General features: G+C 46.6%; 1 protein-coding gene across 6 annotated transcripts in view; it reads right to left on the reverse strand.

Annotated features, from left to right (window-relative positions):
- Window positions 1-25,885, reverse strand: part of SLC14A2 (solute carrier family 14 member 2) — a 450,031-nt gene that overhangs the window by 2,155 nt on the left and 421,991 nt on the right. For 3 of the 6 annotated variants that reach the window (XM_082416695.1, XM_082416693.1, XM_082416694.1), the window contains 9 exons: window positions 12,692-12,814; window positions 10,215-10,297; window positions 9,002-9,161; window positions 7,980-8,169; window positions 7,532-7,660; window positions 6,453-6,645; window positions 3,793-3,940; window positions 3,024-3,158; window positions 1,893-1,942 (listed from right to left, as the gene is read on the reverse strand). In XM_082416695.1, coding sequence (XP_082272821.1) covers window positions 1,893-1,942; window positions 3,024-3,158; window positions 3,793-3,940; window positions 6,453-6,645; window positions 7,532-7,660; window positions 7,980-8,169; window positions 9,002-9,161; window positions 10,215-10,297; window positions 12,692-12,814 — 1,211 coding nt within the window. Of the gene's footprint in view, window positions 1-1,892; window positions 1,943-3,023; window positions 3,159-3,792; window positions 3,941-4,224; window positions 4,541-6,452; window positions 6,646-7,531; window positions 7,661-7,979; window positions 8,170-9,001; window positions 9,162-10,214; window positions 10,298-12,691; window positions 12,815-20,094; window positions 20,832-25,885 lie in introns of those variants that run through there. The other 3 variants (XM_082416698.1, XM_082416697.1, XM_082416696.1) reach the window with 3 other exon arrangements.

The raw sequence follows: 25,885 nt of genomic DNA on the forward strand, positions 1-25,885 counted from the left end.
CTGCATAGGGTGTTTTGGAAAGCATCTCCTTCAAGTCCTACAGTGGGAAGGATGTGGGCTGGGAATTCCACAGACCCAAATCCAAATCTCAGCTCTGGTTACCTTGTTGGAGCCATTTCCTCTTTCTGACAACTATTTCCTCAACAGCAAAATAAGGATAAAGATATCTACTCAGAGTTGGTGCCTAGTGCATACTAAGTGCTCAGTAAATGGTCCTCAGTTTGTGGTCATTGTTGTCAAGCAGAGGGCAGTACTGTTGAAGATAACGGGGCTGCACATGCAGGAGCCAATTAGAAAGCAAAATTGTGCGGCTCCTAAGTGCCCTCTTCTGTGGAGGCTTGAACGGTCTCATAAATGTCATTCAACATTTTTATATCCTGTTCCTCAAGGAGACTGGAAATTCCTTCAGAGTGAATTAATAGCCTGCACTTTTTTTGTATCCCTGAGAGTGGGCAGTACAGTGTCTTCAACATAGTAGGCACACAGAAAATAAACATGATTTTGTTTTGAAAAATGTCTAGGTAGAGTGATATAACCTGTAACTTCTCTACACAAGATGAAGGGGCCAGTTACCCTGTAAATTCCTATGATCAGGAACCAAAGTGTCCCATCTGCATCCCTTCTAGTACCTTGTCTAAGGAAGACACATGACACGTATTTACTGGATGGATAGTTGGGTGAAAGGATGGGGGCAAGAAGAGGTGGGAAAGCCTGGGGCAGACAGGAGCCTCAGAGGCCAGGCTCCATCCTGTTTCTGATGGTCGGCTATCTAGCCCCAGCTCTAATGTATCCCATGGTGGGGACTCACTACCTTAGGGTTTCATTCATTCCGCATTTCTTGAGCACCTACTATGAGCTGGGCACTATAATAGGTACTAGAGATAAAGATAAGAATACAACCAGGCCCCTGTTCAGAAGGAGCACAAAGACTGAAGATGGAAGAGGACTGGTGTGTACTAGACTTGTCACAATGTTGTCAAGTGTCATAGCAGATACATACACAAAATGTGATGGGGCCCAGAAGAGGGAATTAGTCCACTGGGGGACAAAGGGTGGTATTAGGGAAGTCCAATTCTATTGCTTAAAAATTTCTTTCCTATGCTCTGTCCAAACCACCCAATTCCACTGAAGATGAAGGAGGGATTTAAACAGGGGTTAGTGGAATGCCCATCTCCACCTTCACCTGCAGGACCACCGGGACTTTTCCTGGTTGCCTATGTGAGCTGTGCCTTGAACCTTTATGGAGGGGGAGGCATCGACTGTAGGCTGAGCCCTGTGTGCTCTGTGATGGGGCCAGTGTCCCTCCTGTGTGTGTTGGGGGCTGGGCTGGCCATGTGGCTCCCCCGACCTCACACACCACCTGCATTGGGGCTCAGACAAAAAAGGGTTCTCAGACTGCTGCACAGGCCCTCAGCCGCCAGCTCTGGCTTCTCTCGGGCTTGGCTCCTTGTCCTCCTGGAAGCCTTGCCTCGTGACTCCTGACTCCCTGGTAGTTGCTATGGGGTGAACAAAGATGTACACTGGCCCACAAGCTACTTGGTAGATGATCTAGAAACATAGGAATAAAATTAAATATGAAGATTTAAAACTAGTTGTAGAGGAGTTTGATTTACAAGAAATTTACAAGAAATGAGTCTGATTTACAAGATAATGCTCTTCAGACTGTCCTTCTATATGGAGCCCCACTGGCCCACTGGTCCACAGGATCTGATTGACCAGTGTTGACATTAACAGTTTTGAGGCGCAGCTCTTTCTGTCTGCGGCTGTGGAGGAGGGAAGCGTGATTTGAAACATGAGGGATGGATTGGGAAGGGGTTCTGGAGGAGGGGTTTGGGGAGCTGAGAGAATACGGGGAAGGGTGCAATGCACATTCCTAGCCCATGTTGACTCACCACAGATAATACGTTAGCCAGGGCAGCACCCAGATAGGCTGCAAACAGAGCTGCAAAAGAACCAAGAAATAGTCAGGTGACTAAGAGTCCCTCGAGTTTACATATTCTCTCCCCATACATTTTATGCCACAAATGCTATCTCTCAGGTTAAAAAAAATCGAGTTATGTTTCCATTGCTTGGCAGCTTTGAAAAGTGTTAAATTCCATGCAAATTCCGGCACAACTAAGACAGCAGATGAACTTTGTTAAAAAGGACCAGAATTTAGCTGTTACAGTTCTCCTGGGTCCTACCACCTTGCATTCTAGCAAAGGAACATTTAGGAGCATAAACCGTAAATGAACATTTTACTATACAGCCAAGGCACGTGAATCCCAGAACTCCCTGCTGTGATATTTCATCACAAGTTATTAACGTAATATGGGTTTCCAGGGAGGAACAGCATTCTTTAAGCTTGAGGAAGACCAAATACACCTACTGCCTCATCTTCTGGGCTTTGTGTGTGGAGGGTACCACTAGGCTGGCCACTGGGAAGACCCAAGTGCTGGTGAGAGGTGAGGTTCCGTGAAAACGGGCCACAGTAATTGGGCTTTGCTTCTGAACTCTCACTTTCTCCACTAAAAGCATCCCAATGGTCCCTAGGATATTAACAACAGCAAAGCTTTATCAGAGAGTTACTGAGTGCCCTGACCACACTCTTCAGCATTCCTATAAGCATTATTTGAAGGTTAATGTTTGGGCGCGTAAGGTTAGCTGCTGTATCTGATGTAAACTGCCCAATTCCACATATAAAGATTAATTTGCATAAGACTTGCTCTGTCGGTAAGTTCCAATCACCAGCACGGAAAGCAGCAATCACAGTAGACAGCCCACGGGCAACAACCGAACAACCTCCATCTGAAAACTCTGTCTCCATGTGGCTGAACACTTTGTGTTCAGTGAAAATAGTTTTCAATGCACTAATCACTAAATGACCATTCAAAACAGTTTAAAATAAAAACCCTTTTATAAAGCAAACACATCCTCCCATTTTTCTTTGGAGGACCAGCAGAATTTCCGCAGGGCGGTTTCCCTGTGGGCATAGACACCGGCATCATCTGAGGTGGAAAGGGAATCCCGCTGGCAGTACCCACCGCAGGCGACGGCGAGGAGGTGAGTCTGCCAGGTGATGACGTAGAACATGCCTCCTATGGCGATGCAGGCCAGCGTGCTGTTGAAGCCACACAGCCCGAAGTAGATGGAGTCAAAGGGTGTCGCAAGAGTGAGGGCTGGGGGAGAAGACAGGCTGAGTGCTGTGTGGGTCGCGTGGGCCCGCCCACCTGCCCCAAAGCCCTCCACAGTCCTCAACCCAGACCAGTTATAGACACCAAAGTATGTATAAAAAGGACTTCTGACTATTCAGTGAAAAAACATCTAAAGGAAACAAATGGTCTTAGTCACATGCATATCAGTGGTTAAGCTGGTATGGGTACAAGAGACCCTCCTGAGTAATGATCTGAAGTCTGAGTGAGCAGTCCAGAGCAGGCCCCTTCCCTGCCAGAAAAAGGCGGGTTAATGGAACCTTAATGTTCTCTAATGGAGGACAAATGCTTCTTATCGTGATTAGAGTTAGGACTTAAAATATAAACATGCCTGGAAGCAACTCCTCCCCAGCTTTTAATTTATACTGAGGTGGAAATGACTAACACCAGAGCCTTTCCTGAGGACAGCTTTTGCTCAGGGGAGCAGGAGGGCACCGGCACCCAAATAGAAAGACGGGTGTAATGGAAGGAGGGAGAGTTTATAGGAATAAGCCGGTGGAGCACTGAAGGCGCATGGCACCATTTTCTTTGGAGCAGGCCCCAGATACAACATCCTTATGGCCCATTAATAAGGGGCTCATTAATTAATAATGACACTAACCTGCTAACATCCCCATGGCGGATCCGATTGCAGCATGCAAGCAAATAAGAGGTGACGATATGAACAAAGCTATGAGGAAAATGCCTCCAGTCCAGGGGTTATCGCAGCCGTACACTTGGCCGATTCCAACAGGGATGGCTCTCAAAAGCTGCAGGTCCAGCAAGAGCACATGCAATTATGGAGGCAAAAGAGACAACTTGAAGCTGGGCTGGAAAAGATTTGGGGCCAAACCCTCCACACTAATATTTTGCAATAGTTTTCCAAGATATTTTCAAATAGGTTCACTCTAAAAGGAACACAAGATTTATTGTTTTAATCTTAAGTTCTTAGAACAGTAAGGGGTTAAAATATCATTTCCTTTATTTAGAAACATGAGTGTAAGGCACTAAACTCTCAGTGAAGAGAAACTGAATACTTCAAATGAGGGTGTTATTCATTAGAAATGTATAGATGTCTGACCAAAGTTGGGGTTGAAAAACTCTTGTAACATTTTTTTTTTAAGCTAAAAACACGACTAGAAGGTTAAATATTAGATGGAAAAACGGTCCTTTTTGTTTCCAAGAACAGCATGTCTGGGCTGTGGTCACATTTGTGCAGTCGTCTGGGCGAGCATCTGGACTTGTATCCACAGAGCAGCCCCTGGGCAGGTGGTATCCTGGCATCTGCGGGTTTTATTGATAAACCTGTCACGTGGCTGATGGAGGAGCAGCCTGACGTGTTAGGCCGCTGTGTGTCTCAGGTAGCGGACCTGTGTGTGAATGAGAAAGGAAGGCCAGGGTCCAATGTTGGGTGGGCACTTGCACACGTACTCTGGAGTTTGGGAAAAGGACCCAGGGCACATGGGCTTCCCCAGCGACTGAGATTGGCAGTTCTTCCCTCAGCCCAAGTCGTCTGAGGACTCCTCCTGGGGTGCAGGGGAGGGAGGTCCTATAGCTCCAGGGCCCTCGCCCCACACGAGAGTGTGCAGGGACAGGCCTGCAGGGTAGTCTAGTGGGCAACCCTCTGGGCTCTGTCCCCCGTTATCCCAGGACAGAGAACAGGACTGGGCTCCGGCATCGCCATGGGGGATGGCGGGACAGGCAGAGGGTTTTGTGCAGAGGCAGTGGTGCTGGGTCCTCTGGTCCCCAGCCAGTTGCACCCTCCAGCAGGCTCTCCCCTCGCCAAAGAGCAGAGGAGCTTGTGGGGCCTCAAAATTATTGGGAGGTTTAGACCTTCTCTCTGACATCTACCACTTGTTTCCCCAAAACTCAAGGCTCTAGTTATAATTGTCAAAATGATAAAACATACTCACTGTTACCATAATCCATTCAAAATTGGCCAGAAAGGTATTTCTTAAAGAATAACCACCAAACATTGAATTTGTCTTTCCTGGAAATTTGGGGGTTCTAAAGCATTTGTACAGTATTTTCCATTTTTTTCATTTTTACAAAATTCCTAGTTATCTTTTCAATTGAAAATGTGGTTTGGAGGATGCAAAATATCTTAAACTTGTCTTTTCTACCATCATTTCCCCATAGCACGCCAATTAGAGCAATTCTGACTTCAAAAGATACTGACTGGTTGAATATCGTGAAAGGGAAGCCTGAGGGGCTGAACTGCTAACAGCACCTTTTCTCACCTTTGGCCCATGAAGGTACACACACACACACACATACACACACACACACACACACACACATCAACAAGGATGGAGCTAATGTGAATACGTCTCTTCCTAGATAATGCGTCTTGGACAAATGCAGGGCTTTTTCTGCCCCGCCATGCTGCTGTCTCCTTGAACTGTTCAGAGAAACTATGCACCATTATTTCTGACACAAATTCCCTTCAACAAGCCCAGGTAGCTTTGTGGTTAGATGATGAATTGCCAATAACAAAGTTCCGAGTGAGCTCTAGTCTATGAAGTCATTTAGTGTAACAGAGAGTAGGGGGACCTCAGAGAAAATGTGCCCAGTTAGAAAAGAAGGCTGATGGGCATAGTTCTCCAGGCTGACTTAACGCTTTTAGAGTAGCTTCTTATTTAGTTTGGCAGACTTCCAGCGGCCAGCAGTATATACAGAATACTTGCAAAAAGCTTAAAAATCTCTGTTATATAGATATTTCTTAGTGGAGCAACACCTGTGCTTTAAAGTGTGAGGATGCCCCAGACAGCAAGGGGAACCAGCTCCCCAGGCTGGAGCAGAGACTTGTCGAGCCAACAGATGGCAGTGTGTGTGATGTGCACGTCTTCAATGATTCAGAGACATTGAATGAGAAGAAAAATACACAGAGTCGCTTGGATTGAAACTGGAGTAAAGCATCAAAAAGGCTTTAAAAAAAAAAAAGATAAAAGATTCCAAGTCTAGGAGTCAGGAGGCGGGAATTCTAGTCTTGACTTTGCTCCTCACTAATTAACCATGTGACCTCAGGCAGTCTCTTAACCTGGCCTTAGTCTCTCCCCCTGTGCTATGAGAGGACAGTGTGCGGCCAAAAATGGCCTTTTTAGCTCTTAAAAAGAGGAAAGAAAAAGCTGGTGGCTAATGAGATATTGAGGTAGAGTGTCTCGCACTGTATAATTGGTAACAGTTGTTACTCATGGATGTTTCTGACATGCGAAATAAGTAAATACCACTTTAACACTGAGTTTGGACGGACGCTGCCCTTCCACCTTCCACGATACCTACCAAGGGCACTTGGACCTCCGACCAGGTGATATTGGGCATGGAGGAGGAGGGCTGCAGCAGCTTCGTGGGGAAGAAGAGGTTGTAGTGGCCCGTGGCTGCCAGGTACAGGGTCACTGCGATGTTGAAGGGCAGCGTGAAGACCGGGAGGTCCCACTTGCTGAAGATGGTGCCCAGGGCACTGGAGAGGATGGGGCTGAGGGCAGAAGCACAGGAGATGCTGTTCAAGATGCCCCCTGGCCCTGACACTAGACTGAGTGGGTTTAGGGGGCCCCCTGTGCCTTCCCAGGGAAAAGCAGCTGGCTGGCTCCCTCTCCCAGCCTGACTGGCCCTGGGCAGCTCCTCCCCTGGACCTCCTTCCTCTGCCCCTGCACAGCAACAGGGTGGATGCCAGACTCAACTTCAGAAGGAGGGCTTTCAGGGGAGGTCCTAAGGCAGGGAGTCCCAGAGCTTCCCTGAAGAGCCGCATGGCTCCCTCCGCAGGCATGAGGAGAGAGCACCGGCTGCAGAAGGGGCTGGTGGTGAGGGGAACCACATTCATTCAATCATTCAACACATGTTTGTTGAGGAGCTGAGAGCACTCCTGGCCGGGGTGCCCTGTGGTTTCTGCAGGTGAGGGAGGACCTGGAGCCTGGCCGTCTGAGGGCTCTGGGCAGGGCTGGGCCTGCAGCCCACACTGGGAGGTTGTCCCCGTCTGGTCAGGGTGCCCAAGGACAGGGCAGCACTGGGGGAGCAGGAGGGACGAGGAGATTTCCAGACACTGACAGGGCCCCGTAGTATGGCTCTTGACCTCTGTGGGCCTCAGTTCTCTTCCCTGTGCTCTGCCGGGGTAGGACCAGGGGCTCTTAGATCTTACAAAAATGAAGAGTAAATGAGGGTATGTAACGAGATACTGTGTACAGATCACCTAGCACAGTGGTGCTGTTGCTGTATAACGTCAGTAATTCTTTCTAGCGGCTGTTTCTGATGTGCAAGCTAAGGAAATGCTGCTTTAAACTCCAGTTTAGACAGACAGTCACGGAGTTGGGGTAGAAAGGCTGGCAGCCCTTGATCTACACCCACAGCCTCAGAAGCAAACTTACCAAGACACGGACATCACGATGACGGGGAGTAGAAGCCACCAGTAATAGTCGCCTTTGTCCGAGAACACAGCCATCAGCAGCCCCACCAGCACCCCGTTGTAGCCGTGAAGTCCGGCTGCGATGGCGGACCTGAGGGGGAGGGCTGGTGAAGGAGGGGTTCCCCGAGGCCTGACACAGGGCACTGCCTTCTTGATTTTCCTTCTGAGTCAGGCTTTTCTCAGCTGAAGCCTGACCACACACACCTTCAAACCATCAACCCTTCACAGTCCCCTAGACAATGTGTGGTTGTTAAAAGGAACCAGGGAATGGTTGTTTTGAGTTATTAGTGACCTTATTTTGAGGGGTTTCTGAGCCGGGAGCCAGGCGGTGAGGATGGGAGGCTGGTGAACGTCCCCACGGGGAGCTACCTGTGGTCTCAGGCCTGGACCCTGGGTTTCCTGGGACTTACTTGTCCTGACTCAGGCTGAGGGCTGTCAGGGTGGACACCACGGTGCCCAGGCAGCCCGAGATGGCCCACCAGGGGTTCTGGACGAAGAGGCCGAGGACGATGAGGATGCCACTGAGGGGGTTGTTCACAAACATCACCTGGGATGTGCCCCGGAGGACCCAGTCGAGGAACTGGAACACTGGGGATTTGTCTGAAATGGAACCAGTCAAGGAGTCAGTCAAGGCTCAGGTGTTACAGCTCTAGGCGAGGCCCCAGAGGGCGAGGGGGTGAGGGAAGCTGGGCATCCAAGGTGGGTTCAGCTCCCTGCTGTCACCTGCCACAGAGGAGGGTAAACCAAGAACCTGAGGGGGCATCTGACTGCCCAGAAAACCCTTCAGACCCACTGAGAGCTGGCTGTGGTCTTTAGGTTGTCATTCAGGCAGTGGGTACCCTGTGCGACCTGTGCCCCCGTGAGAGTGGCGTGAATTTTCAAGAGGAGGGATCCAGAAAGAAAACTCTTGCAGCCCAGCAGGCATCAAACCCATGGCCTGAGGTCTGGAGGATTGCTAACGGGAACCTATTGGAATCGTAGACACGGATCTCCCATGATCCATCTCTAGGGCAGGCATTTTTCTAGAATGCTGGCTCTAGAATCCCAGTCCTACAATGTGACATTCTTTTTTTAAAAAAAATTTTTATTGGAGTATCGTTGCTTTGCAATGTTGTGTACAATGTGACATTCTGAGGGGATATTTGAAAGCACATGACTGTTATGTTCAGAACTGAGAGCTTGCACACCTACATGTATTGGCACTTACATCCTGAGAGACTGCGTGTCTGTCATAAGAGTGAAACTCCTACCCTACCCTACCCTATCCTACTCTATCCTATCCTATCCTACCCTATCCTATCCTATCCTATCCTATCCATGGAAGTGGGACTCAGTCTCATCTACAGAGATCTGTGCAGCGTGTTTCCTGGGGGGCGACCAGAGGGGACGTTTTTAGGGTTAGGAGCAGGGGCTGCTCTCACGGAACCTTTACCTTTAAGTCCCTCTCCGCACTCCTTCATCTCTCCTGTGATGTACCCGAGGGCTTTGCGGACCCTTTTCCCACTGGCAGCCAGGGAACTCTGAATCCAGGAAGTCTTGGAGATCCCTGTTTCCACCTTTATCTCGGAGCTCTTCTCCATGGTGTCCAGATCCTGTCCAGGGACAAGAGACGGGCAAGAAGCTCCCACATTCTGAGCCTCTCACACTGAGGAGTGACTTGCTTGCTTGGGGACAAGCTAAGATCTTCACTTGGTATTTAGTGAAATTGTTATTTAATCATTTTTGTTTCTGTAGACCAGAATATCTTTTGTTTTGTTTGATCTTTTACCTCATTTAATATGGGCAACAGCCTTGCAGTCAGCCATCTGTATCATCCGTGAATTCAGCTAACTTCAGGTTAGAAATATCCAAAAAAAAATTTCCAGAAAGTTCCATAAGGCAAAACTTGAATTTGCTGTGCACTGGCAACTTTTTACATAGCATTTACATTGTACTTACAACTATTTACATAGCATTTACATTGTATTAGGTATTGTAAGTAATCTAGAGATGATTTAAAGTATTCCAGAGGATGTGCGTAGGTTATATGCAAATACTATGCCATTTTATGTAAAGGATTTGAGCATCCACAGATTTTGGTACCCATCGGGGGTCCTGGAACCAATCCCCCATGACTGCAGTATAACAAGACAATATATTTATCCTCATTCTGTGGATGAGGTCTCAGGCATGGATGAAGAGGTTCTCATTTGTAAAGGTCAAGGTCAAATGATAGAATTTAGATTTACCCACAGATTTTTAGATTCTTTTTTTAAAACAAATATTACTTCTACTGTACCATACTCTTTCCAGAAGAAAGTATCCCCTCCCACCCCAGCATGTCTAGTCTTTAAAATTTAACTGTCCATAAAATTAAACAAGTAAATGCTTTGTTTTGAAAATTGGCACCAGCTTATTTCCTACATGCTTGAATGCTGGATTCAGAGGAAGATGGATAAGAAATAATTAAAATAAAAGAAACATGAAACTTTATAAAGTAAACTGAAAAATAGACATCTTTATCCCACATAATTATGTTTCTGGAAATATGAACTCAAGAAAAGTTTGCCTAAATCAGAGGACGCCTTTTCTGGACCTCAGCTCTCTACCTTGCTGCGGACTCGGTGATGTGGGTGCTGCCCTGGTTCGGGCCACTCTTTACTCACCAGCAACTCGACCGTGGGCTTCCGGTATTGGTGGGGAGAAGGGTCTTTGGTGCGCCTTTCCTGGTGTTCACCTTTTCCAAATACTGGAGTTGGCAGGGAGAACATCATCCGTTAGGACCCCTATCCTGGCACCTTAGCAGCAAATTTCCTGCAAGGCTCAAGTTGGAATACTCAGCACTTTCTACCCCACTGAGGATGCCCCAGCCTCTGCGCCTGGGGCAGGAGGACCCCCTCCTCTGCTACTGCACACACCCAATCGGGTAAGCTCTTCGGGGGGAAAAAATGCACATCTTCATGTAAATTGGACATTTTACAAGAATTTAGGGAATTCAGAGACTCAGCTGACTTTTAGTTAAGAGGCTCTGATCTTGTTCAACTCCCCTATTTTTTAGGTGAGGAAACAAAGCTGTCTGTGAGCCCTGAGCCCAGGGTTCTTTTCCCACATGAACACGAAGATTGGTATTTATGAGGCATTATTGCTCATAAAGCATTAAGCTGCCTGAACCATACGAGGTCTGTGTTCAAATTCTACTACAGCTCTTTCCAGCTGGATGACCTCAGCTGTTTTGGTATTTTTAGGATGTATGTCTTAGAATTTTAAGTATTTTAGCAGCAGCTTCTTGTTGGATTAAGACAAGTGATATCCATGTTGTCACTTGAAACAGATTTTGGCATGTCCTTGTAATTCTAGAAAACTGTTATTAAGTGGCTTTGAATGTATTTTTCATTATTACAAGATAATTTATTTGTAAAGGTGAGTAATTTCAGAAAGGTTTTAAGTATCATGAAAGAAGGCCCTTGGAAGTTTTGCTGTTTATGCTCTGGTGCCCTCTTGTGGTCAAGTGTGAGAATGGCTGTCTGGGCTCAGAATGCCCTGTATCTTCAGACAATTGGCCATTCAGTCTGCATTCGTGAGATTTCAGGGCACCTAAACACTAGAAGAGATACATCAATGGCTCTGTGCTCCCCCATCTGAAGGAGCAGGGACTGCAAATACCAGTGTGGTTGGGAAGTTACACTATGCAAGAGAAACAAATTAAGGAAGTTTGAAAGGAAGCGTAGGAAGCAAAGAGGATGACTTTAGACTCTGAGGCTAGTGTGTTTGATATCCTGATGGATTCTCTGCTTCTGTCCGAAGCGCCAGCTCTTCAGCAGCTTCCGCTAACCCGCCTCCCAGGCTCCTTTGCGTGGGGCTCTCTGCTAGGCCCTCTTTCACCCCAGCCCCCAACCACTATCCTAAGAATATGTTTGCAGGGAGATTGTTAACTTTTTGAGGCAAACTATGCTTTCTTCCTGAGGATGCCCTGGGGCCTCTGTCAAACACAAACTCCTGGGCTAAAGGGGTCCTTGATTTAATTCAGTGCCCTCTCCCCAGTGTATGAGGTTTTTCCAGACCACCCCAGGCCATTTCTCTGGCTGGCTACTTTGGGTATAAAACAAGGAGGCTCAGACAAACTGGGGCAAGAAAGTCATATGCTTCTGGGAAGCATGTGATACGGTAAAAGGACACTAACCCGGAAATCAGTTTTATCCCTGCCATGCCCTCACCAGCTGTGTGACCCTGGGCAAGTCGCCTCCCTTCTCTGGAGGGCAAAGTTAGATTGCCCCTCTGCCCTGGGTCTTCATGACGCTGCTCCCACCATCCATCTGACTGGGGAGACCCCCACTTGACCCCACACCCCTCCCCCGCTGCCAGCTCTTCCCTGTTTGAGACAACATGTCCTCAGCGTCCAAATTCAAGTTTCTGGCTTCCCCGCTTTGGCTGCCTTCTGGACCCTCCTCTTGGCCTTTGGGAGCCCCTCCCCTCCAGGGCTCTCCATCTGTTCCCTTGTGTAGACATCACCACTGTCTAGCATCAGGACCAGCATCAGCATCAGGACCAGCATCAGCATCAAGACCAGCAGCATCAGGATCAGGGGTTGTGACTTGGCAGCACATTAGAATCTCATGGAGAGCTTTTTTTGGGGTCATTTTAAAAGTGCAAGGTTTTATTTATTTTTATTTTATTTTTTGTATTTGGCTGTGCTGCACGGCATATGGGATGGTTCCCTGACCAGGGATCAAACCCAGGCCTCTGCAGTGAACGGGCCGAATCCTAACCATTAGGCCACCAGGAAACTCCCTCATGGAGAGCTTTAAAAGCTCCTTCTGCCACCCAGGCTACTTCCCGGGTGAATTGGATTAGCACTTCTGGGAATGAGATGCAGGTGGTTCCAATGTGCAGTGAAGTTTGCAACCCCCTGGCCTAGACTGACAGAGTCAGCTGCTTGTTGTGGCTCCAGTCTCCCCGACCCTGGGCGTCTAGACCCTGGAACCCGTGGCTGTGGTCAGAGGTCGGGGGTGATGAGACTGAACCTCACCCTTGTGGCTCTCCCCACTGCCTTGTGATGGAGGTGTTGCCATGGTCCCCATTTTAGAGGTGAGCAGATCAAGGACCCGGGAGCGGGGTCTGGGGGGTGGGGGTGGGAAGCGCACACCTTTGCTCCTCCTGCGAATGAATGACCACTCGATGTGGAACACGTTCCTGGGCTTGGGGTGCACAGCCTCCGAGCCCTCATCTGCCTTTGGGCTCGTCGTGGGCGGCTGCCCCCCAGCGCTGCCTGGCCGGGGTCAAAACAAGACAGGTCAGTGCCCCACCCTGGGCCACCCCCCGAGAGGCAAGCAGAGAGTGCAGGGAAATCATGTGCAGAGCCAGAGGAGCAGTGTGGTCTGAGCTGCAGTAGTGATTGCACCAGTATCTGCGGAAAAATCCCTCTTTTCCATTCTTCCCGATGAAACTTCCACTTCCTTTCCTCACAGAAACTGCATCCCAGACACCTGTCAGTGTCAAGATACGGACGGGCCAGCCTGCCTTGTTTCCCCAGTAAGGCACTGCTCTAAGACTTCCTTCCCTCGGCCTCGGACTGGCATGGATGGTGGACCCGAGACGACTGTCCGTTCCCGTCCTTCAGCCGGTGCCCTGGCCTCCGCCTGCGGTAGGGAGTTTGTGTGTGTAGGTCCTCAGTGCTCACTGCACATCAGAATCTCCTGGGTGCTTAAAAAAATGCCTGACCCCTACCCCAGACCACTTTTAAAAATCGGAGTTTTTAATGCCCAGGATGTTTTAGGAGGTGGCCCTAATGTGCAGTTTGGGCTGAGAACTTCTCATCTAGGGTCTTGTTACTCAAAGTGTGGTCCCTGGACCAGCAGCACCAGCCTCCTCTGGGAGCTTGTTAGAAATGCAGAATCTCAGTTTCCACCCAGACTGATGGAATCAGAATCTACAGTTCAACAAGATTCCCCAGGCGATTTCTGTGCACATTGGTTTGCTCTGTGGGGAGCTAAGAAGCTGCAATCAGCTACAAGAAACATTTCTACCCTTGTGGAGAACAGAGTAGCTTATCACTTGGGACAGGGTTTCTCAAATTGGGTCTGAGAATTGACAGTGTCAGGTCACCTGATGGCTTGTTATGATGCGTGCCCCAAACCCTACTACGCCTGGCCCACACTGATTAATTGGAGTTCGTGGTGGTCCCGAGATAGACACTTTTCACACTTTCTGCTTGTGGTTCCAGTGAAGTCTAGAGTTAGATGATCAAGTGGCTGCCTGGAATAGTGGAGAGCTTTCACACTGTTACTACATTTGCACACTTTTATAAGTTAACTCACTTGGGCATTGTTATCACCAAAAGATGGAAAATTGAGGCTCAGATGATTTCTGAAGCATCCTACAAACAGTGAGTCATGTGGCTCTCAGCCCTCAGTCCTTTTCTCTGCATCTTTGCTGCTCAGAGTCTGGTTTGTGGACCAGCTTCACGGACATCCAAGGGAGCTTGTTAGAAACGCAGACTCTCAGGTTCCATCTCAGACCCACTGAATTGGAATAAGTTTTTTTTTTTTTTTTTTTTTAAAACGAGATCTCCAACTGACTTGTGTACACATTAAAGTTTGAAAAAACTGGTCTAGTTCACACTGCTCATGTAGAAACAACTTTAGTAAAGCTGAGAATATAGCAGGACCAACAACTGGAGTATGCGGGACATGTGTGAGCAAGGAAGGTATCCTGTCTATACTCTCAGATTGAAAGGTCACACATGTGACCGTGTCCCTTCCCTCTAGGCTCGGGATGGGAAAAAAGCCCCTGTTGCACTCATCACCCTGCCCGTGGGTCACCATGGAGCCATAACTCCAGAGGCTGGAGAAGCCCCCTTGACCCTGTGCTTAAGACACACGTGAAATGTCAGCGTGCCCTAGGGCACCTCTGCAGATAGGTTCTGTGCAGGGGGGTGAGGACCGAGGGGGTATTATTGCATCATCTGGCAAAGCAGGGCATTCTCCCATAGCCAGTCCACAGCGTACACCTCCCAGGCTGGAAGGGCACCTCTGCCGGCCCAGGGCTTCTCATTCCTCACGTGCCGAGGGTCAGCCACCCCAACCACGCCCTGCGCAGAGCAATATTTTGACTTTAGCATCATAGGTTCAGAATTGCATAGATCTTCAAGATCACAGTCTACTTCCCATGTCCAGAGAGATCACCTCGCCCCACCCAAGTCACATAGTTTGTTAATCATGGCACAGCCAGGAGCTGCACCCAGGTCTCCAGACTCCCAGTTTGCTGCTCTACAGATGGCCGCAGAAGACCTGGCTCCCCTTTCCTGCCCTGGCCATTCACTTTCAGCACTTAGATTGTGCTGCTTGCTCACAGCCCAGGAAAGTGGGGCAGGGTCCACAGTACTACGTGTTCCTAGAATTGATGTCCCAGCCACAGAAACAAAAATGAAGAGTATCTTTCTTTTCCTTGAACACATTTTTTTTTCTTATTTGGGGTGATTGGGGAGGTAGCCCCAAATGTGGTCTGACATAGGGTTGCTCCTGGACCTCCTGTGGGCAGGACGGGAGTGCTGAGCTGCAGACCACCCACCCAGGGAGGGCGATGGCCCCTCCAGATGTGCCGGCCAAGCGGTGAGGATGACAGGTGGGAAGGATGCCACAAGGAAGACTGGAGAGAAAGTAACACATTTCCCGAGGCTCTGAAAATACTTAAAGCTAAGGTGATAGCAACTTACCACTATCTTTGGGACAGATTCTCAGGGCTTTCATAATGGATAAAGGCAATTTCAAAAATATCATGAACACATCTATCAAATGCTCTAGAAATAAATGTTCCATTGGTGTGGTGGGAAAAAAAGAAAACAACGATAACACTGGCCGGGAACCAGCATCGCTCATTCTGCACGGCATTTTGCAAGTCATGTAATTTCATCGACAGTTTCCCTCATTGCAAGCACGGCACTCAGAAGGAGATATACAGACCCCATAGAGCTGACCTTGCAAACCCAACCTATAGAATGATGACAGATATTTCGGAGGGTACCTGCTATTTCGTTCTCATATTGTTATGAAGATGAAATTAATGCTTGCAAAATGTTGGGGAAAATAATTTTGCAGCGCTCATATCAGTATCTCCTCAGGGAGGCCATGTCTCTGGAACAGCTTGTGCTCTGGGCAGGGTGGGTCCTTAAGTCAGGGCAGGCCTGGCATTTTATACCTACCATCACCCACTCCTACCTCGTGTTCCTGTCTGTCACCTTCACAGGACGGTGGGATCCTTGACAGCCTGGGTTACAGAGGTTTATCTTGGCACTTCCAGCACCTAGCATGAGCCTGGCCTATTGTAGGCACTCAGAAGTATTTGTTGAATGCATTAATGAGGGATAATTTTCCTACGCATTTTAATTTCTGAATAGTAAAATGAATAACCTTTGGCTATTTTGGGGTATGAACTATTAAAAAAATAATATATCTCATTGTAAATGTTAAATGCTTGATAAATATGGAAATAAAAGTGAGTCTTTCATAGGTTAACAATGGAAATAGCTGAGTTGTGTAGGGATTTAGAAGTTTCAGGGCAAGAGCTGATTATCTCCAGCAGTACCTGGAGAAAAGAAGGGAAGTATATAGATGTGATAAAGTGATTGGCCATCTATGACCAGCCAACCAGAAACCCAGAAATCCTTCATGAGTGGATAGAAGAACCCAGTTAATGAGAGAGAATAAAACAGGCCACTGAAGACAGAGATCTTGCTTGATGTGATGTGTTTTGGTTAACAAGAGATTACACCAGGTGGTTGAAAACCCCAAAGCTTCTTGGAAGAGGGTAGCTGGGTGTTCTGAAGCCCAAGAACAAATTTTTTTTTTGACAACAACTCACTCTGGGGAGTTCTTTCCAGCTTCCCCTTCCCCCCGCCCCCCAGCATCATGGCACACATAAAAATAATACTGTATGGCATGGTGCAGAAAACAGATGATGATGTTTACGGCCTGGGCCTGAGGACTCTGGCCACACCAGCCCCCCTCTGTCTGCTTCGAGGACCAAGGGCTTTGCTCTCTTGGCTCAGCTACATATGTGCTGAGAAGCTCTGTCCTTGAGAACCTGCAGGTAAACCTTAGCAGCTGAGTAACTCCTCGGCTTTCCCATCTGGTGTAGGAACTGCTGCTCCCTCCTCTAACAAGCCTTTTAAGTGTCCCAATGTGTGTAGTTTCACACTGGGGCTGTTCAGGACCATTTCAGGGGCACGGTCCCTGCCCTTGAGGATTGCCACCATCCTGTGTTTTAACAGGCAAGAGTCCAATGATGGTTTCCTCCCATTGACTCAGAGAAGGAAAGAGTAGTCATGAGCCATAATGATTTGTTCAGAAGCACTTTTTTTTTTTTTTTTTCTGGAGAGTAGTATCCCATAGTACCCACACCTCTACTGACTGCTAACATACAGAAAATGCCATCCGTTCAAATATCATGGGTAAAAAACATTTTACAGAAGAGCCCACTTGTCAAATACAAGTTTGAAGCTTACTGCAATTTCTTTGAGGGGAAAAACCAAACCCAAACCATATATGACATCTTTCAGAAGAGGAAAAATGATCTAGTCTATTTTACTAAAATCAACCTTTACTCAAGCCTTTACCTATACTTCTTCTACAAGCTGTCTTTCTCAGGTTTTGAACAGGTTTTCCTGTCTCCTGGAGGTGGACCAATACTGTCCATCTATCACTAGCAATGCCCAACATATAGAGGATCTGGAACCTACTATCAAGACCCTTTTGTCATCCCTCCCTAGATCGCTGGGTCTCTTATTCCTCCAACTTACTGTGGCAGACACAACCACACACCATGAGGCAATTTCCTAGCTACTATGCCAGAAGGATTTTTTGAAGTGACAGTAGTATATAATTTGATTTTTTCCTACACCCAGTTCTACAGGGTAACACTTTGGCCGCAATTTGGGCATATGTTTCCCCATGTGGAAGTTGAGCTTTGCACTGTGATGTGTAATTTTCAAGGCTACTCTGTGTGTGTGTATGTGTGTGTGTGATATAGATACCTGTGGGTGGTAAATGAGGTGCTATCTTTTTCTGTGAAGTTGTGTTTAGTTGACATTTTCAAAGATCATTCTATAAACTATCAGAGGCATCGAACGTTAGAATTGGAAAAGGCTTTAGAGATTATCCAGTTCAGCCCTCTCATACAGTGCCCCCCCCAGTACCCACCCCCTCATAGAGGAGGAAATGAAGGCTTGGAGTACTGGGGGGACTTTGGTGTCTCTGTCTCATGCCATGAAGACATTAATTAGTAAATATGAGTTGGTCCTTCGTTTAACCTCATGATGCCTTATGACAACCTCATGAATGAGGCTGAAGAGAGTGCAAAGGTCAGAGTGCCCATTCTGTCACTGGGGTAACACCTGACTGACCTTCCTTTAGAGTGAGTTTTCACTCTCCTTCCCCTATTTACCCCGAGCTCACACCTCAGAATTACCTGTCTACATTGTCAGTTTCCCTCCTTTCAATCCATTCTGTGCTTCAACTGTTAGACCATAACATAACAAGACTCTGTTACTCAACAATCTACATGGCTCCCTATTGCCAAGAGTATAATAATGCTCAAACTCCTCTGCCATGCTTTCCAGGTATTCCACAATACAGCTGATTTCATCATCCTGCTCATCCTTCCCTGCCCAACACACACCCTGCCTTGGCATTCTGGCCTCATCTCTGGCCCTCTGTGCCTCATCTCTGGCCCTCTGTGCCTCTTCTTGCCTAGTTTCTCTCCACCCTTCAATGTCTGCTTTATGTTCTACTTCCTCCATGAAGCCATCCTTGGCTTATTTGGCCACATGGATCATTCCATTATTTGCAGAAGGTACCCTAGATCCATATTTTGGAGTTAGGGCCATGGTGGACTTTTATAGTTAACAATGCACATGAAAATTTTCCAATCAAATGAAACTACTTGAAATTATCAATCCTTGATAACCAAGTGAACTTTAGGTCTAGGCATTAGCAGAAAAAAACTGAGGCCCAAAGAGAAGCAGCTTCCTTGAGGCTACACAGCTAATTAGTCATGGAGCTAGATTTTTGACGTCCTGGTTTTGATTCTTTTCTCATGTCGTGTAGGTGTTTTACAGATAGTTGGAGCCTTCGCAAATGATATCAATGGACTTGTGACTTTTTTATTTAAAAAAAAATTATGAAGTATATCATATCCTAAAAGGAGTAACAAAAGTCACCAAAAACAAATAAAAAGAACCCACCTGTGTACCATTGCATTTGTGACATCCAATGAAAGCCCAAGGAAATTCTGGGCCATTGTATACCAGCTTCTTCTCTTGTGGCAATGTTTCCATACACCCTTTCCCCACATCCTCTTCCCTGCCACCCTTTCTTTGCATTACCAATGGCAAACATAACTAACTGATCATAGCACTCTTTCCCAATAAGTTTCAATACAGCCTCAGAATCCTTCTTAACACAAAGCTCCAGACAACCAATAGCAGTTAGTCACAGTTGGCACTTGAGAGTAAACTTATCTTTCCCCTCTAACCTTAAATGAGGGTGTGGATGCTATACAAGTCTGAGAGAAGGGGTACGTGAAAGCAGGCAGAGGCCTGGCCATGGGCTTTCCAAGACTCACAGGATGGCCTAACTTCAGCAAGTTCACCAAGTCTCATATCCTTTGGGGCCAGTTTTTGAGGAGATCCCATTCTCTGATCAGATAACTTCAATTTCCTGGAATGTTGTTCCTCATGGCATGACTATCTGTTTCCTTCTGGATGTTTCTACATCCACTCTCTGTAGCTACACACAACATGTCTAAACTAATCTAAGATGGCCATGTAAGAGAGGGCCATTGAGGAGATGGGCTGTTAAGCTGGGATGTTAAGATATTTGCGGTTCCTGAGATGCTCTAGTTCTATTGGCTTGTCTGTGGAAGGGGTACAGGACCTGAGGAGAGAGACCAAGGAGCCTGGACCAGGTGTCTCCACCCTGGAAGCAGCAGGTAAGGAAGGACTCCTGGGAAGAAGGTTTTCAGATCTACCTCATTAGCATCCCACAGTCAGCTCAACACAAGGCTGTCCTGGGAACCACACTGATGTCAGAGCTGTGGGTTACAGAGTTGTGGAAAGGATGATAAATAATATGAAGGCTCATCCAGTGGGCAGGTAGGTGGTAAGGGGATTTGAGGGCTGATGGGTTAACCTGGATCCATCACCAGATGAGCAAGAAGAGCTCAGGGTTGTGAGTTAGAACACCTGGGCATTTGTCCAGGCTCATTTATCAGCTGGACAGGTTCCTGGACAAGCCATGGTTTCCTCATCTAAAAGTAAAGGGTTTGAACTATAACTATTTAAGAGCCCTTCCAGCTTCAAGCTTCCAGGATCTGAACTCTCTCTGGAGTTCTTAATAAGGTCCCCCACCCCAGGATTGCCCTCCTGCAGCTCAGCAGAAGAAAGGAATGGAAAAAGATTGGCCTATCTTTTTTCTCTTCCTTTGAAAAGTCAGCTAGATGGTCCTGTTGGCTAGGGCTCTATCTGATTCATTTCTCTCCCCCAGGACCTCTTACCTGAGCTCTTTTTGATTTTCTGCACAGGGCTGGAGGAATCTAGACCACCAGGATTTGGGAAGAAGCTTCTTTCCAATTGGGCGGCGTCTCTGGTCCTCAACTCAGGCGCTGGACTTCTCCCTAAAGCCGAACCCCTTCAGTTCCCAGAGCCCGCAGCTCATCCTCTTACTGGCTTTCTGTAAATTCCCTTTGCGTTTCCTAACCCTATGCCTTGTGCATGCCTTCCACTTGAGGAAGGGTACCATGGAGGAAGAGGGAGAGGAAAGACAACGTTCTTCCTGCAGCTTGCTCACTCTCCGACCTTCCTAAACTCCCCGGGGAAGACTGGCTTGGCTACCATGGTTCCCCCAAACTGGTTTGATCAGGCAGGTTTCCTTTAAAGGGCCAGAGCCTGGACTGCCTGATAATAGCTTCCCTGTCCTCCCTCAGGCATCACCTCCCAGTTTCTCCTCTCCTTAGAATTCTTGCTCCAGTATTTGCCTTTAAAGCAATTACCTAAGTGTTGTCTCCTCAGGGTGCCAATTTGCTTTCCCACCTCAAGGACCCCCCTTAACTCCCCCCACCACAGGCAGGGCACAGGCTGGGGAACAGTATTGCCATCAGCGTCTTGATGGATATTTCTGCACAGCCTAGATACTAGATGCTGTCTTTCCGGTTTTGTGGAAATTTTTAGACCTTTCCTCCTTCTGACTGGGTCCTGGGGGCTGTCTCAGAGCAAGAAGGGCAAGACCTAACCCCCGCATCCAGAAAGGACTCTGAGCTCTATATATTAGGGAAGCGGCCCTCCCAAGTCCCATGAGGCCTTTGGGGGGGGCGGGGCTCTGGTGGGCTGGAGTCTGGGGATGATGCCCAATCCAAACATGTTTTGTTTGGCTTTGTGAGTATGATGGGTCAAGCATCAACTGTATACCCACCCCCACCCCTGCACATGTATACCCCCAACCCCCCTCAGTGACAGGGTGTGAGGTGGCTACCCAAGTTCAGAAACAGAACCTCACACTGAGGATATTAGCTACACCTGAGTAGACAAACTCCCCACTGACGTCAAAGGCCCCCTTCTCACCAGGCCAGGTGTTTTGGAACTGCAGAGAAGGGGTCCTGATCACGGAGGGCCTTATGAAGAAGGAAAGCAAACAAAAGAGTGGGGGAGGAGCCCCGGCGGGACCCACATTCCAGGGAGGGGTGGGGAGCTGACAAGAGGTCAGCTTCCTGCACAGGGGACCTTCCTTTGGTGTTGCAAGTTCAAGGCCCATGGCGGTCTGCTGAGGACACGTTCCTTGTCCCCCCAGCTGGCTGGTCTCTTGGCTCAGCTCTGGAGGTCCATCTCTTGACCTCTTGCTCTAGCCTCTCCTTGGAGGCTCCTGAACTTCCTGTGGTGTGTTCACTCCAGCCCCTAAGCATCTAAAAGTGACAGGGAGATGCTACCCACGTACAACATGTAACCAGTTTGAAAAGACAAGAAATGATCACCTGGGAGGGAGGAGCCATCCAGGAAATTCTCACATGTTCCATGAGCCAAATGGAGCTGTGTACTCAGAAGTGTGGTGAGTATCTGTCACGCACACTAGATTAGGGAAAGGCAGTCGAGTCCTCCTGGAAAGCAGAAGACTGAGGTGGACTCTTGTCCCCTGAGGGTCCTACCAGAGGCCACAGCTCAGATTCTGGGGTATCCCCAAGATAATCTATGTGTACAGATTATCTCCTGGAGGGCTTGGTCATCAGAATTTACTTCAGAACTAAGTCTTCTTCGTAATGCTCATGGCTTCAACTCTGCATTTCCAACTTCGTAGCGGGAGGAGCCTGCATTGACCTCCAGGAACCAAACTTGGGGAGGTCAGATTCCTCCAGGGGAAAAGCCTAGAGTTCCTGTGGAATAAATGAAAGCCGAGCTAGAAGTTCCCCGGAGAGTTACTTCCTTTACTTCATTCTGTTCCAGCAGCCTGTGCAGCTGTAGGAGGGGCTGGCAACTCGTAGTTATCAGTTCACAGAGAATAAGAACTTATCTAGCAATGCCCCCTGCCTCCCTCCTTGGGGCCTTGGAATTATAGTTCCATTAGGGACAGAGGTGTTCTCTATGGATTCTTCTATCTTCTCTGAATGGCAAGAGGCAGGGAAAGCCAGGCAAGTTGAAAAATCTCACATTAAAAAGTGAATACCTTTTCAAGTTGTCAGGTGAGACTGTGGTTTACTGAGTGGAAATCATACCCACATTGAAACTGCCAGCTCCTAGCTGGTTTTAGGTAATAGTTCTCCCCAGACCCTCACAGCCTTTATGACCTGAGGAGACAAAGCTCAGACTCATACAGGAAGCGCAGACAAACTGGGACACACAGGTTTGATGTAGCCACAGATGCAGGCCAGGAAGATTAAGTTTTTTGATGGGAAGATCTTAGAGGGTTGACCAGAAGAAGAATCCCTGGAGAGGGGAGAGTGATGAAGAGGAGAAAGTCAAGGACAAGGCACAGTTGAGTGATGCTGCCCCCTCAGTTTGCATTCACATAAGCAGCCATATTGAGCATTTTCGTAGACTGACCAAATGATAACTAGTCAAGCTCTAGGAAAAGCTATAAAGGCAGCAATGGTGTATTTTTGATATATTTATCTCCATGTTCTTACCTTTTTGCCACCTTAATGATACCTCCTCCTTATTCTTCTGTAGGAACTCAGGGCTATAGAATCACTGAAACTTGGAGTTGGAAGAGAGGCTGCAGTGGTCATCTGGTCTACCCCCACCCAAAGCAAGCATCTCCAACAGGCCCCCAGCCCTGTTCCTGAGCTCAGGGTCTCACAGGACAACCATTTTTCAGGCAACTTCCACTGTGAAAAAGCACCCCTCTCCACTGATTCAATATCTGCTTGCTTATCACTACCACGTAGTGGTCCTTATTCCATGCTCTGAAGTATTGTTGAGTAAACTGACTTCTTTTACCACATGTGTTACCTCATACTACGGACAGTCATGGCCCCAGACGTTTCTTCTCCAAGCCGAATATGACAGTTTCATCATCATTCCTGATGAAACAAAGGGGCCTCCAGACCTCATTCACCCAGCCCGGCCCCATGTCAGCATGCCCTCCCTTGCCAAAGATGCTCTCAGAATGTGCCACCCATTTTTTCCTTTGTACTCTCCCCTCCTTTTTCATCCAACCTATTCTCAGAAATGACTCCTTCAAACTAAGATGCAAGTGATTGATCATGCTTACTGTGTTACCTTCCCAGGACTGTTTACATTTTAACAGGTTCAAAGACTTGAACTGAAGGGATGGCTGGGAATGTTTGGGCAGCAGGTAATGGCAAGATAGAGGACAAGAGGAGAAGAGGCATAGAAAATTTCCTGAAACCCTTAACATCATGCTTGATACTTTTCCTAAACAGAAGACTAACCCGACAAGATAATTCACTCAAAATCATGAAACTGGTGCTGTGACCTTATGTGGCACAGGTAGTCTGTGGTGACATCCTCACCTTTACCTCAGGTGAGACTAATCACCTGGTCAGGCAAATCCCCATAAAATGAATTCCTTGAAGGCAGGAACTGGTCTGATTCCTTCCTGGTTTGTTGTCAAGGGGGCCTGAGTAACATATTAATAGTTCCCCATACAATATCTTCTGAATAAATGAGTGAATGAAGTCAGAAATACAGTTAAAAGAAAATGATAAAGTTAAAAGGAAATGATAAAGGTTAAAATAAAGGGATAAGAAAATACCAGAAAAAAAAAAAAAACCAGAAAGAAAGTAAGTATGGCAACATAAATGTCAGCTTAGTTGGAATTTGGTTAAAGGCACTAATGAGTATAAAAATGGGTACTTTGTAATAGTAAAAGATAAAATTTAAGAAGAAACAATGACAGTCATAGTCCATAGGCACCAAACAGTGTAGCTGCTAAATATATGAGACAAATATTTCAGAAATACAAAGAGAGTTTAATAAAACTATACAATTATAGTTAAATTTTAATTAACACTTCAGAATTAAGATTCATAGACAAAAAATAAATAAGTGCATAGAAGAGTTGAATGATGAAATTAATAAATGAATTTAATATGTATTTCCTTCAAATCAAAAATTGCATTTTGTATGTCCAAAATCAATCAAATACTTGGCCACACAGAAAAATGCATAACATTTTAAAATAGAGATTGAACAAACCATATTCTTTGCTCATAATCCAATAAAACTAGATATAAGAAGTTAAAAAATATCAAAAAGTTTAAAGTGCTAGAAATTAAAAAACACATTCTTAAATAATCCTTGCATCAAAGAGAAATAAAAAGTAAAGTTATGAACTGTTTAAAACTGATGAAAGTAGAATACTTTATTCCAAAACCTACAGTACACAGCTAAAGCTGTACCCAGAGGGAAATTAATAGCCTTAAAATGCCTTTGCTGTTAAAAGAGAAGGATCTAAAATAAAGGAACTTTATATGAATTTTAAAACATTAGGAAAAAAACCATTTAAATAAACCATGAGAAAACAGGAAAAAGACATAGAAAAAAAAACCCAAAATGAGTAGAAAAGGACAAATAAATTCTAAACTGTTTCTTTGAAAAAAACCAATAAAATGGATGAACCCCTCACAAGCCTGATTAAGCAAAAGAGAACAAAATTACATAAGATTAGAAGTGAAAAAGGAGACAAAGCAACAGATAACAGGAGAGATAGAAATTATCATGAGAACACTATGAGTAATAGTATGGCAACAAAATTTTACAATTAAAGAAAATGGATTATTTCCTAGCAAACTCCCAAGTTTGACCAAGAAGAAGTAAAAAATTTTATTATTTCAATTATCATAGATGAGACAGGAGAGATGATTTAAGACTATTTAAAAATACAGCACAAAAATAGAACAAAAAATAGAATTTTTTGTTTTAAAAATAGAACAAAACTATTTCACAGTGATAGTAGAACTCATCAGTGTTGTAGGAGAGAAGATGAAAATGGGAGGGTGAGATGGCCAGGTCAGAGGGAAGAGACAGTGGAGAGAGGGAGAAAGGGGTATGTTGGGGAAAGAGAGTTTAAGACAGTGCCTCCTCTAAAGCCCCCTCCTCCCCAACCCCACACATACATTCCTACTCTCTTTAATGACTGCTTATTTCTGTTCATCCATAAATACTTATGTTCAACTATCATTTGTATACCCAAGGGCTGCTGCTGGTAGTTTGGGGTGATAGTAGGAAAACAGCTATGATGTGCTCCCTGAAGCCCTTCTCCTTCCCTCCTGGGGGCCTGCTCCCAAGCAACCCCATGTTGGTGGTGAGAATCTGTAAGGTTAGGGCTCATGACATACTCATTCAAAGGGACAGTAGTTGGCGAAGCTCTGGTGAAGGTGGGACAAGATCACTCCAGGGAGCTAGGTTTCAGGTCCCGAAAGGCTATTTGGGCTACTTCAGAGAACATCTGGGCATCTGTCTATGGCCTGTGGGAAGAGTGCCCTGCACTGGGCAGAGTTTTTTTTAGAGGAGTGGGGATTTTCACTTCTGCCCCACCCTCATCCATACTCGAGATAGAGAGAGAGAGAGAGAGAGAGAGAGCGAGAGAGAGAGAGAGAGATGCCGCTTCTGCCCACCAGCCTGGCTTAATGAGATTTGTTCTGCCTCTGGAAGGAGATTGTTTGAACAAATTTGAAAAATTACCATCAATTTTCGGCCTCTTAGCCCCAAAATATATATTTTTTAAAACATTTTATCACTCCTGTACAACTTCTCTTGGCAAGAGAATTCAGTGATTAATAATACTTGGCCCCGGCGGTTCTTTCTTACATCACACTAACAGATAATGTGTTTTTC

This window comes from Balaenoptera physalus (assembly GCF_965194825.1).
Source record: "Balaenoptera physalus genome assembly, chromosome: 12".
Taxonomy (NCBI): Eukaryota; Metazoa; Chordata; class Mammalia; order Artiodactyla; family Balaenopteridae; genus Balaenoptera; species Balaenoptera physalus.